This window comes from Pseudomyrmex gracilis, unplaced genomic scaffold (assembly GCF_002006095.1).
Source record: "Pseudomyrmex gracilis isolate BER0280 unplaced genomic scaffold, ASM200609v1 scaffold_232, whole genome shotgun sequence".
In the NCBI taxonomy this organism is placed as follows: domain Eukaryota; kingdom Metazoa; phylum Arthropoda; class Insecta; order Hymenoptera; family Formicidae; genus Pseudomyrmex; species Pseudomyrmex gracilis.
Genome location: NW_018020816.1, coordinates 13,138 through 30,713, shown reverse-complemented (window position 1 = coordinate 30,713; position 17,576 = coordinate 13,138). Strand labels below are relative to the sequence as shown.

General features: G+C 39.3%; 3 protein-coding genes across 12 annotated transcripts in view; 2 read left to right on the top strand and 1 right to left on the bottom strand.

Moving 5' to 3' along the window:
- Positions 1-10,267, top strand: part of LOC109858989 (tensin-1-like) — a 62,643-nt gene extending 52,376 nt beyond the window's left edge. For 9 of the 10 annotated variants that reach the window (XM_020436775.1, XM_020436776.1, XM_020436773.1 and 6 more), the window contains 6 exons: positions 3,794-3,940; positions 5,196-5,369; positions 5,818-6,251; positions 6,407-6,640; positions 6,949-7,120; positions 8,501-10,267. In XM_020436775.1, coding sequence (XP_020292364.1) covers positions 3,794-3,940; positions 5,196-5,369; positions 5,818-6,251; positions 6,407-6,640; positions 6,949-7,120; positions 8,501-8,710 — 1,371 coding nt within the window. In that variant the 3' untranslated portion in view covers positions 8,711-10,267. The remainder of the gene's footprint in view (positions 1-3,793; positions 3,941-5,195; positions 5,370-5,817; positions 6,252-6,406; positions 6,641-6,948; positions 7,121-8,500) is intronic. The other variant, XM_020436777.1, reaches the window with a different exon arrangement.
- Positions 10,268-10,275: 8 nt separating this feature from the next.
- On the bottom strand, positions 10,276-13,988 carry LOC109858990 (DDB1- and CUL4-associated factor 13). Its single transcript, XM_020436785.1, has 7 exons — positions 13,808-13,988; positions 13,246-13,637; positions 12,960-13,128; positions 12,717-12,864; positions 12,335-12,635; positions 12,080-12,243; positions 10,276-11,988 (listed from the first exon to the last, which is right to left on the bottom strand). The coding sequence occupies exons 1-7, from the start codon at positions 13,875-13,877 to the stop codon at positions 11,904-11,906; spliced, it is 1,329 nt and encodes a 442-aa protein (XP_020292374.1). The 5' UTR covers positions 13,878-13,988; the 3' UTR covers positions 10,276-11,903.
- A 759-nt stretch (positions 13,989-14,747) lies between these two features.
- On the top strand, positions 14,748-17,518 carry LOC109858992 (natterin-3-like). The gene is made up of 4 exons (XM_020436788.1): positions 14,748-14,852; positions 15,955-16,154; positions 16,743-16,886; positions 17,137-17,518. The coding sequence occupies exons 1-4, from the start codon at positions 14,846-14,848 to the stop codon at positions 17,221-17,223; spliced, it is 438 nt and encodes a 145-aa protein (XP_020292377.1). The 5' UTR covers positions 14,748-14,845; the 3' UTR covers positions 17,224-17,518.
- The last annotated feature ends 58 nt before the right edge of the window (positions 17,519-17,576 follow it).

Sequence of the window (17,576 nt, the reverse complement as noted above, 5' to 3'; positions counted from 1 at the left end):
CGGTCTGGATTATCTCAGCCGGACCGCGAACTGCTATTCAATACTTTCTCGGTCTACTTCGCGCGCACCTTTCAGAAAAATTCTTGTCGCATATAATAGGACGACGATATCGTAATTATTGGCGACTATATATATATATTCGCGTTGCAATAATGACGGTCGTCGAGAATATGTCCTCGAGAACTTTTCCTCCCTCCCTATCCCCTCCGGCCGTTTATTCGGGGCCGTCGAGCCAGTCTCGTCGAGGTAAACCAGAAACCGAAGCGACGGGAAATTCAGAAGTGTGACAGGAGCCATCCCCACTCTCATCGGAGAGGCCATCATTGCGAGTACCACGACTACCACGCGATGATGGTGTTGGTGGAGCCCGGATGCACGGGGACGGGAAATCTAGAGGAGCTGGAGATATGGCCGTGACCGCGCGGAATGTCTGGAATGTAGCCCGTCACGCTGCACCGGCGCGCAAAGCCACGGCGCGATCCATCGTCCTTTCGGTCCTCTACCCATTCGATTCTCGTGTCTCCTGCTCTTTTTGCCAAAGCCACCGAATGACGAATCGGGATGAACTAAAGGCGAACTAAATAGCTCTTCCGACATCGCAATTCCTTTTCAAAGTCCGTCCAACATTCCGTTACGCGAGATTTTGATTCTTTGACTCGATAAATTTTTTTTTTTGGTATCCTCTAATTGAATTTTTGTCCAAAAGTATCAACGATTTAAAATAAGAACTTAAAAGAAGGTTCTCAGAATACATTGTAAGAATTTTTTATGCGAAATCGACTCGGTGGTGAATAATTCGATTCGCGTCGAACCAAGAAACTTCGATTCCCGAGACTTGAAAATTTAGCGCCACTTTGATTTACGCAACACAGCGGAGTGATCGATCGATCACACGGACCTGAATCGAAACGCAGTGAAGAGGGTCAGTGCCTGCTCGAGTCAACGTCCAGGACAGGACACAAAGAGGGAGAGGAAGAGACAGAAGAGAGAAGAAGAGGAAGAGAGAAAGAGAGAGAGAGAGAGAGAGAGTCGCCGGTGATGATTTCATCGCGCTTAAATTCCACCTCGGGGCGGGAATCTCAGGGCCGTATTTTCGATTGTCGGCCAGGAGGGTCGAAGTTAAGGGACCCAGTCACGACCCCGCATGGGTTCCGCCCACAGTGACGATAAATTTTCCCCTATGACACGATCCTTTGCCCGCCGTGAACGAGTTACCTCCGCGCCCGGAACGTTCTCTTTCACGTTTTCGTGAAACATAGCGTTGATGGGAGAAACGCGCGATGGTTCTCCCTCCTGCAATAAATTAGTCTCCCTGATTTTCCCACGCCAAAGAATGCTCTCTCGAACTGCGCTGTAGCCCTCATTGACGATATCTGTTGTTTCGTGACATATAATAGAAGTTAATGAAAAAAATAAAAAAAGCGTATAAATCCTACTGTGTATTTTTTAAACGTAGCACAATTTTATATAATTACACAAAAATTCTATTTAAATCTTTAGACAGCGAGTTTGCGGAAGCAGAAACATGGTATCAAGAGAAACTGCAATTTGCTTCCTCGAAAAAGAATTTAACTCTCTATTCCCCCCCCCAAAAAAAATAAATAAAGTTAAAAGTGTCCTCCAATATATTTTGAAGCTCTGACATATTCTATTCTGTTCGCTCCCAAACTAAAATCCAACCCCACAGCTGTAATCTCGTTGAAACTATAAACCCGAGTGAGCGGCAGCGGGGAAGAAAGAACTCACGGGTGCGGGTAAATGGCGATTTGTACGCGCGGAGGGTTGTTCGAATAGGACTTAGCAAGTTGCGCGGAGCGGCTCGTCCGCAATTATAGCTCAAGTCATTGCCTTGCTGCGCGTGCAAACGTAATTGAAATATCTTGTTCCTAGTGGAATTATTCGACCTGACCTCAAACCGCAAACCATGAAATTATTCGTGCAAGCGCGCGGCCGCGCGTTTTAATATAAGAGGCTCGGAACCGGGATCGTTGTCTTGCACGAACGCGCGTCATTAAAAATGCATTACATCCCTTTAGATCGTGCGCGAACCTTTCGCCTCTTTCGAAACGCAGTTAAACGACGAGCAGCTTAAATGTCAATGTCTTCGTCGCACGGGCGACGTCGCGACGAAGGAATCTCTTCACGCAAGAGAAACTCGCGAGGCGAGTTCCCGATACGCGCGGCATTATTGGAAAACACATCGCTATGAGGATCGGTTTCACAATCCTATCTCTCGTTTGCGTTTTCACCTCGAGCGGATTCTGCGAGGTATATTTCCTTCAAGACTCTCGCGAGGCGAGATCCAGAAAGATTTCCGCGCCGCTTGCAACAATGCGCTAACAATGTCACGGGGCTGGATATACAGAACGAGTACGGTGCCATACGGACGAAGAATACGAGCTAGAATTCGAGACGCACGTACCTACTCGACGACGCGAGACGATTGAATATCTCCCCTGACGGATCCATCTAGCTCCGCGCGCCGCGTAGTACGCGCTGTAGTACGTACGAACGTACGTACGTATGTACGTACGTATGTATGTATGCACGTATGTACGCGCCGTGAAAGGAAAAGTTAGAGACGCGGACGAGAGACGTTAATCGCTGCTCTCGTCCGTTTCTGCGTCCGCACAATGCTCTCCTCTTAGACCTTTGGCCCCCCCTCGGCGTCGCTCGCTCGACCGGCGTGCATTAATACGCACCGCGTCGCGGCTTTCACAGGAGCTTTTGGGGAAAGAGGAAGAGCCTTTCCGCACCACCCCCCGCACCGCCGGCCTTTTTCCCATTTCCCGGCCGTATATCCCGCTCGTCACGTGTGTGTGCGCGCGCGCGCGCCCGCGCGCGGACCACACACGTGCGTCCGCACGATCCATCTGTGTATTTGGATCGAGCGCAAATGCGAAAACGTATGCAGCAGGCGGGAGCTTTCTGAAACGCACATATGAGCGAGGCCGAGCCAAGGCTTGCGGCTTCCCGCGAGTGCTTATTACACATTCAGACACCGCGTTTGCGTTGCTGCTGCATAGCGCCGTCTGCTCATCAGTTGGACCAGTCGGTTTTTTCCTTTGCCACTGGAGAATCTGAAAAAATCTAATTGGCACGATGGAAAAAACACTGTTTTTATGCAGCGCGTTTTAAAATATTTATTTATCTTTTCGCATCTGGCGATGTTGCGCACTTAAATAACGTGTATGCGTTTTTTCATCATTTTGTGCTATGTTAATTAACAGATTGTAATTGTATATCTACGTTTCTGCAGAAATGTTCTTTGCGGAAGTTGAAAACATAATTATAATTTTCACCCTAATTCTGTAAAGCTTAATTCTGTAAATTTAATGTCCGAGCGATTCTCTCGAAAATCTTATTAACTATTTAAGAGAAAATTTCTAACAAATAAAAAATACATCAAAACTAATGTTATTTCTTTAATAGAATGTTGAATAAAAAAAAAACGCGTTTACAGGATTAGAGTGAAAATTGTCAAATATATTAAATTAGATGTGAATTTAATTGTAATATAAAATACATAAAATACATATTTTAATTTTAAACAGGGACTAAAATAAGGCACCTTAAGTAATTAAAACATCTTGAAACACTCCCAAGACAGTTTTCCGAAACTTATCAATTATGTAGACTTACCGCGCGGAACGTGAATTTCAGGAGATCTCGACTGAAATTAATAATTATGGTAGAAAATCACAGTCACGGGTTAAATTACAGTAATGAGAAAGAAATTCTTTTTCTTGGATTAAATACAATTAAAAAATTTAGATTTCTTCGTCTATTGCAGGCGGAGGAGCTGAATACCATCGTTGGCAATGCTTTCCGCATGGCGTACGTGGCGCAGCTTCAGCGCCAGCCAATCCTTCAGGATGTAATCTCGCCGCGAACGACGCCATCTTATCGCAAAGACAAGCAGGAGCATCGAACGTCGTGGGTACGTTCCCGTTAAAACAAACGATCGAAGTAATAGTCAATCAACCGCCGCAACTAATTGAAAAACAAAATCCACATTTTAAAGCGCAAGAAAGTAGTTTTTTTATCATGGCGCGCAAGTAATATCACTAAAAAAAGGTGACTACTAAAAAAAACATTGCAGTTCAAAGTGCTAATGAAGCAATCTGTTTTTGTCACCGTTCGTACTGTTACAAGTTAGCGAAGTCAAACTTTAGAGACTCAACTTCGCAAGCCGGAAATATTGTTGCCATCTGGTAGTTATCTCACAAAAGCATAGATTGCGTCGTAGATTGCAATTAAGTAGTTTCAACAATTAGCGGGACGAAGATCTCAGACCTTCTCAAAGTATTACGTCGGTTGAATTATATATATGTATATATATTTCGCAGCGAGGAAATAAAGACACATTGAATTTGAGAGATTTCGAAAAAGACGCGCGCATTTCAATCTTTTTTAGAAGTCACAATACGGTCGCATTGTTTGTTGTATTATAAACGCGATGACGTCAATTTTCGTAAATTTTTCTCCCGACGACACGGCATTGCTCGATACATCGAAATCACTAGAACTGTTTATTCAAGTCGAGTTGCTGAATTTTTCCTTCGGTTGCAACACGATGTGTTTCACGGACTATCAGAGTAGCCTCTGTACACCGTACACTTCCATGTAACGTGAAGGAAGAAGCGGCTGGAACGACGCGCGGAAGAGCTTCTTAAATATCCAAACGCGCAAGACGAAAGGGACAACGACTACGAGCATGTCCTCTCGACGTGGTCTCACGAGGGCCACCGACTCCAGTAGGTGTCCCGTTTACGGGCCGTGTTAATTATAAATTCGACCCGAGTCTCTCTCGCTTGCCGCCTCGCGTCTCGTCGTCGTCGCGTATCCAAGTAAAACGGTCAGTGCGCCACGATCCGCCCGGTAGTCTCTTTGCCGCAAAATCGTTTTGGGAACCGTGAGATTCTCCGTCGATCAAATATTTATTCGAGAGAAACCTACAAGCGAGAAAGAGAAAGAGAGAGAGAGAGAAAGGGACGTATACTCGTACGGTACGCGCGCGGTTTAACGGTCTCTCGGTAAATTAACGATCCCATTGGAATGGAACGTCTTCGGATCCGTTTAAAGACGCGTTGATACGCAGAAAAGAATGTTGCGTCCGACAGGATGTAATCGAAAGAAAATAGTCGTCAAATAGATGATGTAACATCAGCAATGACCGACGTTTCGCTTTGCAGAACAAATCGTTATCCGGAGACGACACGATCGCCGCGGGCGCTTGCAGGAGCCCGTCGTCGAACTCTTGGCTGAAAAGTCGAACATCGCCCACCTTCAGGACTGGAAGGGGTTCGGACATGAACGTGCAGCTTGGCAGCGCCGGCTCGCCTACGCTGCGACTCGCAAGCGTAAAGGTGAATTCATATATCGAGTGCGCGACTCACGTCTGAACGGTGTTGCGCGAAAATCAATCAACTCCGCTGGACAGTAGTTTAGAGAGAAAATTATCTTGCAAGTTTTATGTAACGCCTTACTTAATCTCTTTTACGATTCAAACTACTTTCAACGAATTACTTACCTTATTCTAATTTTTTTCTCTCATATTTCTTGTAATTTTGCGTAAAATCTCAAAAATATATAAATTGTTATATCGCGCGCGACTCTTCGAAAATTCCGCGTTTTTTAGAACACGCCGACGTTGAATTGCAAAGAGTTGATTCACTTTCGCGTAACACACGAAAATCGTGCACCACAAATTAAATTCTGAAACACGTTCCGATTAAAACGAAACTAAAACAAGTTTTTTCTATTGCGGATCGTTTGTCGTTTCGGATTTGACAAAATCGAGTTTGGATTTTTCAGGCGCCGAACACGATCCCCGGCTTGCGACCGTCGTTCACGAACGTTCTCGGTCCTATAACGAACGAGGACGAACCGAAGAGCATATCGCAGCAGAGCACGCCGAGCAGCGATGAGAGCAACTCACCGACGGAGTTGAACTCGTACAAGAGGCTAACGGACAAGCCGCCGCTGATAAAGCGACTGGCGATGGGTTTGACAGGTGGACGCGACGTTCTTGGATTGAACGGTGAGGATGACAGCTGCCCGCTTGTGAGCGGCAGCAGCACACCGACCAGTCCATCGAATAGACCTCATTCCGGGGGTTACATAAACGAGGCGATCATAGACTCGGAGGGTACCAGGCCGTCATACAACAAGATTCCGCCGTCCGAGAGCCTCGACAACACCATCAACGCGTCCATAACCGCGAAGAACTTCAACATCGAGAACAACAGGTGAGCCAGCCGGATTACAATCATCCCACCCTATCTCTCTCTCACCCTTTCACTCTCGCTCTCTCTCTCTCTCTCTTTCTCCTTCCTATTTCTTCTCATTCTTCTCTTACTTCTCTAACATCAGCGAAAGAATCGTATGAATAGTGAAACGACAGCTCTTTCATTTTCAGGATAGGACACAATTGTCCGGGCTCGGGCACGGAGGCGGAATTCAAGTCGAAAAGAAGATCGCAAATTAGCACGTCGAGCAGCTCGGTACCCGCTGACGGTAGCACTCATGGCTCCACGCCAACCCCGCCGCCTTTACCCGAGAGGACAGACAGCCTGAATAATCGAAGCGAGGAGGCCGAACTGCGCAAAGCGCCCTGGTTTCAAGCTGGAATACCCAGGTTGGTACCACACGGCATATTACCACATGTCGGAGTTGTGAACCAGACTGAGAAACGTGTGCGCGCGCGATCTCATGCGCGCGTGTGTAAGTGCGCCAAAATTAGCCGCGCGTCGCCTCTGGCTAATTTTAAATATTCGTCAAGCGCGATCCGGTTCACACACAGCTCAGCGTTTCCGATAGCATAATCTATATATCGAAGAAGTATAAACCTGATTTTTGTCGATTCTCCGTTTTTGTCCGAAAAAAAACAAAACAGAAGAACGACACTCCGCTCATTTGTGATTAACGATACGACTGTGATTCCAGGGAGATAACGCTCGAAGTGTTAAGCCAGGAGCCGGAAGGAGCGTTCATGGTGCGAGAGAGCACCAGCAAACCCGGATGCTACGCCCTCTCCCTTCGTGTGCCCCGTGAATTTCAGCCGAGCGGAATAGCTCATTATCTCATAATGCGTACAAACAAAGGTTACAAAATTAAAGTAAGTCTTCACTTGGCATTCTTTGTATTGCATCAAATCGTCAAAGTATACACAGCTGCAGACGCGGAACTCGGAGAACAAAGAAATCATCTCACAACGAGGGGGAATTTCTTTTCGGCCAGCGAAAACATCATCGGCCGTGAAGTGTATAAAGAGAGATCTGAAATTTACGTAAACCGCAACTTTTAACCGCAAAGTTAATTATCTTCTTTTTTTTTTCCGACAAAAAGTCGATTATCTTAACAAACGCGATGTGAGTTAATTGCGTTTTTGTTTGTGCACGCGTACACGTTGTCTTCGCGCGGAATCAAACGTGTTGCGGATATTTTTCGGAAATATTTTTACAGACATCCGCGCGCGCAAAAGAGAGCGCGAACACCTGTCGTGCGAGTTAATGTTGAAATACATGTACGTAAGGGAAAAGCGCGCGCGCGGAGGGTCGGAGCTTTTAGTAGCCCGCTGCAAAGCTGCCGTACGCGCAGTTCGGATACGCGTATTTAAATGGTCGAACTTCCCCATGTGTAGGATAGATTAAATGAGTCCCGCGTACTTTGATAATCTCCGAAACCAGTATAAATGAGTTTTGTTGGATGTGCCGCGAATACCGTAGGGAAATCAAAACTCCGCTTTCTCTCTCGTCCCTGCGTGCCGGGCCGCGCGGAATTGCATATGTGCGCCCCGTGTAACCAGCACAGAGCGCCCAGATTCGAATGAATGCCGTGTGTGATAATTCTGATACCTACATACACGGAACCCTCAGTCTCAGGACACGGGCGCGCGATACGTTTATAATACCCGCCTCGTTATCGGGTCCGTTTCGCCACGCGTGGTGCTTGAAAATATACGCGGGGAAAGACCTTCGCGCTAACTAATATTGTATTTCACAATATTAGTTAGCGCGGTAATGCGGTTTCACCATTATACAATGCGTGCTTGTAACATGTGTAATAATACCACGTAGGCGCATAACAATGAAAACAATGAACTCTCGTTGTAATTGAACTCTCATAAATTAAACAGAATTTTAGAAGATGTTTTTTTGAAAATTTTGTTTTAATGTAATGTTTGCGTTGAACGCAAATTTTCAAACGTAATAAATATTTAACACCGTCTATTTAAAATATGATATTTAAATAAACGATTAATATACACTTTTTGTTATTAAAAATTTGTGTGCGCGACAGAGCACAAGAATTATATGATATAAAATTTGTTTTTGTACGGTTAATTTTTTCGTATTAAATGAAACCTAGAATATAAAAAGATTTTATGAGTACTCGCAACAATTACTGCGAAGAAGAGACAAAGTAGATTTCGGAAAGCACTAAAATTAGCCGCGGCACGAAGCTTCGTAAAAATCGATAACATTGTGTGTTCCAGGGCTTCACGAAAGAATTCACGACGCTCACCGCGCTAATCACACACCACTCGGTCATGCCGGAATTATTACCGTGCCCGTTGTCGTTAAGCCGATATAATCCGAGCTTCGTCAAGACCGACTCCAGCAAGGATTTCGCGGACATCGACTCGGATCCGGATTACAACACTCTGGCGGACTTTCGCAAAATGATGGCCGATCTGAACGTCTAGAACAATATAAACTCGCGCTGATACACATAGTAACAATTCGAAGGATTTGTGCATTTTGTTTTTCTCATCGCGAGAACGTGAAATTCGTCGATTTACGTGGCATGGATCGAGAGGAAGCAATTTCGTTCGGTATATTTGTACCTGGGTTGATTTTGTGCCATTGATCGCGAGAAGAGACAACCTTAACGTTTGCGCAAAGATATCTCTGAAGCAAAATGATCGGCACACACAGCACAAAGGTACACAACACTCGGGCGACGCTTAGTTATTCAAGTCTATGTTCCGGAAAGACTCGCACAGCCACCAGTGATATATACTCGTAAGTCATTAATAACGATAAGATACGTAGCGTAGAGAGATAATTTAATAATTGATAGCGTTATGAACGTGAATGGGATTAGGAACGTCGCGCGCGGAAGACGGATGGATCTTTTATATTGCAGCACGCTTCTTGACGAGAAATTAGTTGTAAACTTGTTATAGCAAATTAAGTAGAACGTGTGTTAAAAAAATAAAAAAAAAAAAAAACAAAAATAAAAAAGTTTGTCGAACTTTTGATCGGAGTAAATGTCGAACTTTTATCGTGTATCTTTTTGCAAGTTTCTCTGTGTTAAAAGGTAAAAACCACGTTTTTTTTTTGTTATCGTTTGGATCTCGTTCTCGATAGTTGAATGATACCAAACGATTCGTATAATATATATATATATATTCTTGTTATGAATAAAAGAGTGTTGAGTAATTGGAAAAATTGAGAAGATGGATGAAAGAATTAATTGCGAAAATAATTTTCTTCTTAACTTGAAGATCTAATTTCACGTAAATAAGTAAATTATATATATATATATATAATATAATATAACACGCGCGCGTATAATCTCGAAAGATGTTCAAGAACGTTTGAAACTTGTAACACGTAATTTGGTGGAAAGATGTTATATGTGGAAGTGTCCTGCAAATAGAACAATCGATACTTTATTTTCAGACTGGAAAACCGCATTTAAAAATATGTTTCTTCATCCATCTTTTCAACTATTTAGGTTTGCGATTCAAAAGCGATTTTATAAATAACTTCTGACTCTCTTATTCGACTGAAGCGATAATTTAATCATTTGTAAAAAACAAAACGTTGGAAATTGTTTGATAATTTATATCGATCTTTTTATTGAATCGGAAAAACTGAATTATTTTAATACCATGAAAGATAAACCGTCTAAAATTAATCGCCTTTCCTACATATTTGAATTCTGGACTGCGAAATCAAACGAGGTTTAGAGTTACGTATTACGTGGTCGTTACATATTTTCTGTATCTCGAAAACCTGACCGCGAGAATCGAACCGTACATACAAAACTGTTCGAGCTTGGGAACAAAATCAGGACAACTGATTCATTATCGAGACTGTGTATCCGATTTCTTCCGTTGTCATCATTTAGTTGCAATCCAGATGATGTATCATCGTAATCGGGACTAAAAGTGAAATAGATTATTTATATACACAATTATTTCAACAAAATTCGAGAAAAATTATAAAATATAATTTATTGTTAGAAAATTGTATAATCTCTAAGAAAATTTTATGATATTTAAAATCAAATTCTCTCTTGTTCTTAAACAAATAAACGTAAATAAAAAATATGCAAGTTTTGTAAGCAGGCAGTAAAGAGAGCAAATTGTTTTTCATTTTTAGTCCCTGAAGAAGATCATTGTATTAATGTACACACATACACATGTGTTTATATGTATATATATATATAAATATATATATATTAATTATTTGTACTCCATATTTCTACATATATATATATATATATTTAATTAGTAAACGCGTCAAAGAAGATTCGTAAAGGGCATGAAATCCATGAAAAAATATAACAAGAGGAAAATACAACTTCTTCGAAACTTAGATTCGGCGAAATGCGGAATAATGTAAGCGAAAAAATAATTTAGTTTCTCAACTACCTAGTCTTGTACAGAAATTTCGCGCATATAGTTATGTGCGATGATGCAGATCATACGATTTCGCGTAAAAAAAAACAAAAAAAAACTAAAAAAACAAACAAACAAACAAACATCTACTTATCACTGTTTATACCATTTATGGCGACCAAAAGAATCGCGCGGCACTTTTTATATACGTCTGAGAAGATACTTTTTCGAGTGAATAATCGGTTTCTTTGTTACGCACAAGCGTTTATTGAATACATCGAACTCGAAAAAATAAATAAATAAATAAATAAATAAAACTGCCAATGTAATATTTTTAATTGTATATTAAGCTCAAAACCGCTCAAGATTCATATACAGAAAAGAAAAGAGATTAAAACTACAGCGATCGTATATTTTAATGCTATAGATGCGAAAAAAAGATAAATGCGGCAGCGAGATATATTTTTTTTCCGTATTCGTAGCATCGGATTTTACATTCTCTGAAGTGATAACAGTTTCAATCCCCTCTAGACGAGAGACAGATAAATGTAACTCCATCAAGAACGATGAGATTTGTATTCAGATTTATAATATATCTAATGACACATTGGGATCGGGAGAAAGCTCAGAAAGATGCATATGGCGCATCAAAATCGTATGTATGATATGTATAATAGATTTGTGCGAATATGAATCTCTTCTTCTGCGACTTTCTGCTACTTTCTGCAATGTGTCTCCATCGAACGCTTTAATAACGCGAATTGCTAAGTCATTATAATAATAATAATAATAATAATAAAAGAATATTTTTTTGTTGAAGCTTTTTGAATCTATGACACGTATGAATTATTTTCAAAAACTTACACGAAGAGAAAAAAATTTCACCGTATGAAAATATTAAAAATTTAAGAAATGTTTTATATTTCTTAAATAATCCTGCGACCAATCAGATCGTACACAAGAATTTTAATAGATCTTTCGGATTTACACGAAGTTAAAATATTACCGAGACAAAGACAGAGAAAAAAGTGAAGAAACATATTTGTATTACGAAACCGACTAATGCGTGCTGAAGTAATCGCGCGAGAAACGCAGCATATTAACTGTTGTAAGGTACGCTTACGCATGACATTATTCACTGCTTGAGGTTTGTAATGTTTTATGAATTTATTCGTGATGCGTTGTATAATGTCACAAGAGAAATTATTTATTACAATAAATATATATATATATACATGTATATATATATAATATGAAATTTCTTCTTTTACTCCTGAGACACAACGTGCTTTTGTCTTTCCGCCACGTACGGCACGGCCCCCTTCTTGGAATGATAACGCCTATTGGCTTCCCTGGAAAAGACAAAACAATATTGTTGTTAAGATTGCAGTCCTGTTCACAGGATTGATAAAATTCGTGAATATTTGTGAATTCGGTACGTACTTGCGTAACGCTTTCTCTCGGATCGATCGTAATTCATTTCGCGCGTTGTAGATATGTTTCGGCACTTGTCGGTGGCGCGCAATTCGACGAATTTCCTTATTGGCCGCAAACTTTTGTTTCAGCGCTTCATTGTAAAGACGAGCGTTTCGTTCCCTAGGTCTCAACTGTAAAAAAAAAAACAAAACAAAACAAAAATATTATTATTTTATTTACACAAAGTTAATATTCTTGTATGTTCCGTGATGTTTTACTTACAATACCCAGCTTTTCCGATGCTTTGGCCTTCCACACGCGAAGATTCATTTCGTCACTACCGCTAATTATGTATTTGTTATCGAACGACCAGGCTATGCAGGTGAGTCTCTGCATGCGTTTTGTGTGGTACACTTCTCGCGAATGGCCTTTATTGACCTCGAAGATACGAATCGATTTGTCATAACTGCCCGAGACAAATTCCTTTCCTGTCGGAGCGTAATCCACATCTATTACAGCCCCTACATGATCCACATGTACATTCACTGGAGTTTTCAACTTTCGAATGTCGTAGGTGTACAAACTGAAATTCGTAACACAGAAATTCGTGAAATTTCTGCGAAACTTCTATGAACAATTATCACTATAATTTATCTTCTCTCACTTGTAATCTTCATTAGCGCATGTGAAAGTCACAGCTTCCATCGGGTTCCAAGAGAGTTTGTTGCTCCTTAATTTCATAATTATTCTTTTCAAGGGACCTGTGTCTCTGGTATCGTACAAAATTATGCTGCGATCGCTCGCACAAGAAGCTAAAAATAAAAATCAATGTTTTTAATAAGACCTTGCTCTAGACTCTTATACCTAAATAACGTAAAGCAAAATTGTAATCCGTATTACATAATACCTAGAAGATTTGATTGTACAGGATTGAACTTTACATCGTACAAACTATCTACACCCCATTTAAATGTACGAACTGGCTCATTACGAGTCTCTTCCCACATATGACACACTTCCCCACAGGTAACAAATATTGGATTAAACTGATGATGTGTTATACCAGTCAACATGGTCTGTAAATCAATGTAGTAATAATTAGTTTTAAAGAAATTGATTTTGTATATGTATGTAAATATTCTCAAAATCACACCTTATAGAAAAAAAGAAAACAAAAACAAAACATTGCTTACTTTGCTGACAATGGTATTTATGGGTTCTTCATTTTCACTAGCAGTAACAGCATTCCATGTCTTAATTGTTTTGTCATCTCCAATAGTAATTAACTGTTCTCCATTTGGCACATAAATAATGCCACGAGTAATGCCATCGTGAGCTAGAATTGTACGTTCGCACGCTCCCGTAGTAAGATTCCATATTCTTACTTCACCATCATAGGAACCACTTACAAGAGCAGACAACTCAGAAGGATGTTTACACATGCAGTTTATTGAATCCTTGTGACCATCTAAACTTTTAACAAACGGTTTTGCAAAGACTCTCTCCAATTTAACGGCGTTCAATGCCTGCGTGTACTCTCGCGCAGCTTGGAAGGGATGTAGAATGGGATCATAATTTCTAGGAACTGCAAATAACAAAAGTTTTTAATTACTTAATTTTTTTTTATGTAATTGTTTTTAACGTATCAACCGTCAAACCGATTTTTGCGAGCACAAGGTCCACTTCTTCCAAGCTTTTCAATTATTTATCGCACACACATAGGTTACCTAAGGACAGCCTCGTGATCTAACTTACGTTTGTGAATATCCCGTTTAGTTTCTCGTAAATATGTGTCCGGATTTCTACTTAAGATTTTAACTTTCATTTTAAAATTACGTGTGTCTTTTTAATAAAATACGCAAAATATGATCGTATAAACTGTTTATTTCCTTCACCATACTCTACTACACTCCACGTGAGACTATTTGCGTCTACTATCTGCGACCTCTGAAAGATATTCATGAGAAACCTCAAGTTAACGTGCACATCGGCAATGTCACCACTCTTCACTTATCTAAAACCTTTGACTATATGAACCAATGAACCGCAAGTCCGTATTTTATGATGTAATGAAGATTAACAATATTTCCGTCGTCTAAGTGGCAAAAAAAAAAAGTGAAAAAGCGATATTGACAAGATGAGGAAAAAGACGGAATAGTCTTACGTAGCTGAGCTGCTTGTGCTAGATTACCAGAGAATATACATTTATAAAATTAATTCAACTAATCCACTTTCACTTTTCTTAATTAATTTAATGAAATTTAATTCTAATTTAATAGAATTCAATCTCTTACCTCTTCTTACCTCTTCTTGCTCCATAAACTTACATGTCAATAGCTAGTACACGATGAAATATATTAGATTTGTTATAAAAAAAAACCGGAAATCTCTATTGTAAACATTTTTTATCACTTGTACATATTTCATCTATTTTTTATTCATTTTTTTAACATATAAAATAAAATTACATAGAATTTTGTATTAAATGTGTAGAAATCGATAAAGTGGTGACTGTATTCGTAAACAGATAAGTTCTATAAATCGATATCTAATATCTGGAGCGATGGAAAAAATACAGTATATAAATCATATTATTAACTACGTTTCAAGCAAACAGTATGTCATCGCATTGGCGGAAAAAGAGAGACAAAAAGAAAAAGAAGAGGAACAAGACTTTTGGCAAATAAGATTGCGTTAGAGCGATAAGATTACACGAGGTTTTTAACTCAGCGTTCAGATATGATAAGCATCATCTCGTATTGAGGCTTCAGCCGTGTCGGATCGATCTCCATAATGCCAGGTGAGTGAAAATCTCTACCTCTCTCTATAAAGTGCATATGCGCGCGTGTTAGAATAAGGATATAGGATATAGGATTAGATATAAGGAACATTGAACTCTCGCAAAATTTATATTCTATTCTCTTATTTGTTTGGTAAACAATATGCTGTCGATATTTGCTATTATACGAATATCTACAGTTACAATACGATTTTGAACTGTCACATCGCGTATTTAACATATTTAATACATTTAGTCTTAAAACATTTTAAGTGTATGTCTTTTTAATTAATAAATAGTATAAATAAACAAATGTGTTTATAGAATTCAAGTTTTTTTCTTAATTCTTCACGTCTCTGTTTCTCTCTCTCTCTAACACGCTATTATTATATATTTAAGTTCTCTTTTGTGCACACAATTATGTGACATACTTACATAAGATATACTTACACTAATTTCATTATGTACTGTACAGACTGACGTGCGTGGGTGTGTCGTACATCAAATAATTACCTAATAATGTTTTTCATTCTTGTTTTCTTCATCAATTTCAATTCAACAATTTTCATTTGCTCTAGTTTAAACGATGTATCATGCTAATTGCTTTGGTTGGAGCATACGTGTCGTACGAGCTATAAAGACAAATATAGACGTGTATAAAAGATGAAATCATCGATTACGAAGACCTGAAGAGTCTTATCATATTGATTGCTACGAAACATACCTCAGTTTTGTTATCTTTGAACGTTACGTAATGCACGTTTGTTAAATATACATCACTTGTTCGTGCGCCAAATGTTCTTAGTATGTATAATATTATGTGAAATAAGAGTCGTGCGTCAGTTTTAATTCTAAGCTAACATTTTAATAGTCTTTAATGTAAAAGAAAAATATATATAAAAGCTCTGTCGATATTAATTTATATAATGTAAATAAAAATGACACATTTTTGTTTTCTTATCTTAACTTCTTCTCAACACGTACTTCTTCTAAACTTCTTACACGTACAGTTAGTCGATCTGATTTAATAAAACATTTGGATATAGATGTTTAATTATTTTTTCTTTATTTACTTAACGTCAATGTTTTTAACTGTTACACTACGAGTTTTTCATTGTTACAGGTTATAGGTGGGTAAATCGTACCGGTAGTCAGTCGCTGCCACAAAATGCGGTTGTCGGCGGCCGCGATTCTGATGGAAGCACAATTTACGTCGGCCGAGCTTACCACGAAGGTGATATGTTGCCGGCAAAAGTGATTCCCGACAAGAACGTCGCTTATGTTTGTCATAACGGCGAGGAACATCCGAAAGACGAATTTGAGGTGAATACAAAAATAAGTAATAAAAATGTGCAGAGTTACACAAGTAACAACAATTTATCTCGCTCAGAAACGTTATGTCACTCTTCGTGACATTACAAAAAATAACAATAACGTTAATTTATCCCGCTTGGGAATGTTATATGTTACTTTACATGACAATTCGTCGACGTAAAGTTTTTACCGACTAATTTACTCGAACCTGCTCAAGCGTTATCAGTAATTTTCTCTAATCTTTTCAAGTGATCAAAAAAAATTTCAAGTTACATAATGCGCACCAAAAGTTGAAGATGTTCAAAGTGCAAAACTTTTGTTAAGATTAATCATATCAATAGATCGAAGTAAAGATCTCGAGGTATGAGTTTTTTCTTCAAAGGTGGTCTTTAAATTGGTTTCGATTCTTCAAAGACTTCCGAAAGATAACAAACATTAAATTGATTTAACATTAATTTTTGTCTTATCAGAAATAACGAATAAGCAATTATTCATTTGTGTATACATTTAAGCAATTAAGCTGTATAATTATGAAAATTATACGGAAATTATTCTTGTAAGTAAGCCCTGCTAATTTTAATATTGCAATAATTGCAGATCCTCTGTCAAAGCGAAGTTGCATGGCAGTTCTGCAGCAACGGTGAGGTGCCAGCGGATGCGGTAATCGGCGGTCAAACCACAGACGGAGAACCTCTGTACGTCGGCCGTGTCCTCCATAGTGGAGCTCAAACAATTGGCAAGGTCGGTCTTTTTGGTAATTACTTAGTTTTAGGGATAGTTCAGGTGTACAAATAACTCGTTGAAGTGTAAAATGCTATCGACAAAACACGCATCTTTTAAATTTTGGATTTTAACAATTCTTTTGTATTTTTCTGCATCTTGCGTGCGTGGAATTGATTTTCGCGCTATTTTCTCGTCGTTCTTTTTTGTACAGGAAGCAACTTTACAGAGTAAGCTGTAGCTCTACATAGAATATTTAAAATAATTTTAGGTACAACAAAGCCACGGATGTCTGTACATTCCGTTTGATGGCGAAGAGTTATCGTTCAAGGATTACGAAGTGCTCGTCATACATTAACTCGATTGAAGATGCACGATGTAACACGCAATTTCATACGCATTTCACGGTCAAATCTAATTGAATAGCATACAACAACCTCCAAACAAGCTGCTGAAGCATAAAGAACTGCAAAACTGGAAAATTATGCTCTATTTTTTTAAGAAGTCAGAGAAATAAATCGAGAAAACACGAATAATCACTGTGTCGATTGAGCAAAACCTCAATTTGCGTCAAGTCCATGTTCAATAAATTCGTATAAATATCATCATATTTAACAGTACACATAAATAAATTATTATAATCGATTCTGTGACATTAATTTTTCTGCGAATACGAGTAATTTTTATCTTTCAAAATATTATATAAGAAAC